General features: G+C 38.0%; 1 protein-coding gene across 1 annotated transcript; it reads left to right on the top strand.

Annotated features, from left to right (window-relative positions):
- The first annotated feature begins 544 nt into the window (after window positions 1-544).
- On the top strand, window positions 545-940 carry LOC120163199. Its single transcript, XM_039173192.1, has one exon. It carries the CDS (start codon window positions 545-547, stop codon window positions 938-940), a length of 396 nt encoding a protein of 131 aa, XP_039029123.1.
- Window positions 941-2058: the final 1118 nt, after the last annotated feature.

Below are 2058 nucleotides of genomic sequence, written 5' to 3'. Positions count from 1 at the left end.
AGCTTCTCAATAACCATAACCAATTTAGTGAAAAGTATAAGATTTTATCATTGCATCTATGATCAATTCTCTGAACCAATTCTGAAATTATACCTTTAGTTGGATATTTTCTTGATATTGATTTCTCTAATTTTTTGGTTGATTTTAAATGCTTTTTCTTTTTGATTTCTTCTCGATTTTAAAACCCCTTTTATTTGCTTTAATTTTCATTAAAATAAGTCTACCCAATCCCTGTGGATTCGACCTTGCTTACAGCTACTACAAATTTATATTTCTAAAAGCAAGTATTATTATTTGTTGGATTTGACACCCACCAAATTTTTGGCGCCGTTTCCGGGGATTGGTGTCATTTAGACGTATTTTGATGCCCCGTTCTTCTCGTGCAGGTGAACTTCAATACGATCCTGAGATCGAGAAGACCGCTCGCATGTTAAGGAAAGAAACTAACTTGCGCAACAAACAAGCTTCCTCTTAATCATCCCCTGAATCGGAATCTGTACTCAACTTGGTTGATTCATCCAGTGATTCTGAAATAAAAGGAACAATGTCCAACGAAGAAAGAACACTAAGAGAATTGGTTGCACTAAATCTGAATCAACAACCGCTCTGCATTGACTACCCAGCTTTGGAGGTAGCTTTTGAATTAAAATCTGGTTTGATTCATTTGTTGCCTACTTTTCATGGTCTTGAGAATGAAGATCCCCATAAGCATTTGAAGGAATTCCACGTGGTATGTTCAAGTATAAGACCACATGGAGTGATTGAAGAGCAGATCAAATTACGTGTTTTTCCATTCTCCCTAACCGATAGAGCTAAAGATTGGCTCTTCTATTTACCCCTTGGTTCTGTAACTACTTGGGATGAGATGGTGAGGATGTTCCTTGATAAATTTTCCCTGCTTCAAGAGTCACTGACATTCGAAGGGAGATATGTGGAATAAAACAAAAAGATGTTGAGAACCTTCACGAGTATTGGGAAAGATTCAAACGACTGTGTGCAAGATGCCCTCAACATGGGATTTCTGAGCAACTTCTCATCCAATATTTCTATGAAGGACTACTACCCATGGAGAGAAAGATGATGGATACATCCAGTGGAGGTGCCATAGTGAATAAGACTTCTCACGATGCTAGGGAATTGATCTCCATCATGGCCACTAATTCACAACAATTTAGTTTTAGGCAAGACACATCTCCAAGAAGGTTGAATGAGGTAGGTTTGTCTTCCATTGAACATCAATTATCATATCTCACCTCCCTTGTTCAACAACTAGTTGTAGGAAAAACGCAGCAAGTGAAAGCTTGTGGGATATGTGCTGCGATCGGTCACCCAACTGACATGTGCCCTACATTTCAAGATGATTCTTATGAGTACGCCAATCCAGTTGGAAGGTTTCTCGATCCTCCACAAAGGAAATATGATCCTTACTTAAATACTTATAATCCAGGATGGAGGGATCATCCTAACCTTAGCTATGGACCAAGACCATCGCAATTTCAGTGTTTTCCACTTGAGCAGTCTTCTTCAAAGCCAGGTATGTCTCTAGAAGAAATTCTCAAATCACTTACAACTAATACACAACAATTTCAGCAAGAGAAAAGAACAAGCATACAAAATTTGGAAAATCAAATGAGTCAATTGGCATCCTCCATAAGTCGGTTAGAATCCCAAGGTAAGTTACATTCACAAACCGTTGTTAATTCAAAGCAAAATGTTAGTGCAATCACATTGAGAAGTGGGAAGGAGTTGAAGGAACCTAGTCCATTGACACATATGAGAGTCTTATAGGAAGAAACTGAAAAGGAAGTTGTTGCTCCTCAGACTCAGAAAGACCAACCTAAAGGACTCCAAAGCGAAAAAACAAAGGAATTTGTCATAGATCCTCCTTTTCCCTCTAGATTCGCTAAGTCCAAGAAAGAAGCAGAAGAGAAAGAAATTCTTGAGACATTTCGCAAGATCGAGGTAAATATTCCTTTACTTGATGAAATCAAACAAGTACCTCGATATGCTAAAGTTCTTAAAGAATTATGCACTAACAAGAGAAAGCTCAAGGGTAAT

The sequence above is a fragment of the Hibiscus syriacus genome, unplaced genomic scaffold (genome assembly GCF_006381635.1).
Source record: "Hibiscus syriacus cultivar Baekdansim isolate YM2019G1 unplaced genomic scaffold, ASM638163v2 tig00111427_pilon, whole genome shotgun sequence".
NCBI classification, from domain to species: domain Eukaryota; kingdom Viridiplantae; phylum Streptophyta; class Magnoliopsida; order Malvales; family Malvaceae; genus Hibiscus; species Hibiscus syriacus.
This window is presented reverse-complemented; position numbering and strand designations above follow the sequence as displayed.

What these genes read in the sequence shown, in the direction of transcription:
- LOC120163199 (XM_039173192.1), top strand. Translation starts at nt 545, where the DNA reads ATGTCCAACGAAGAAAGAACACTAAGAGAATTGGTTGCACTAAATCTG.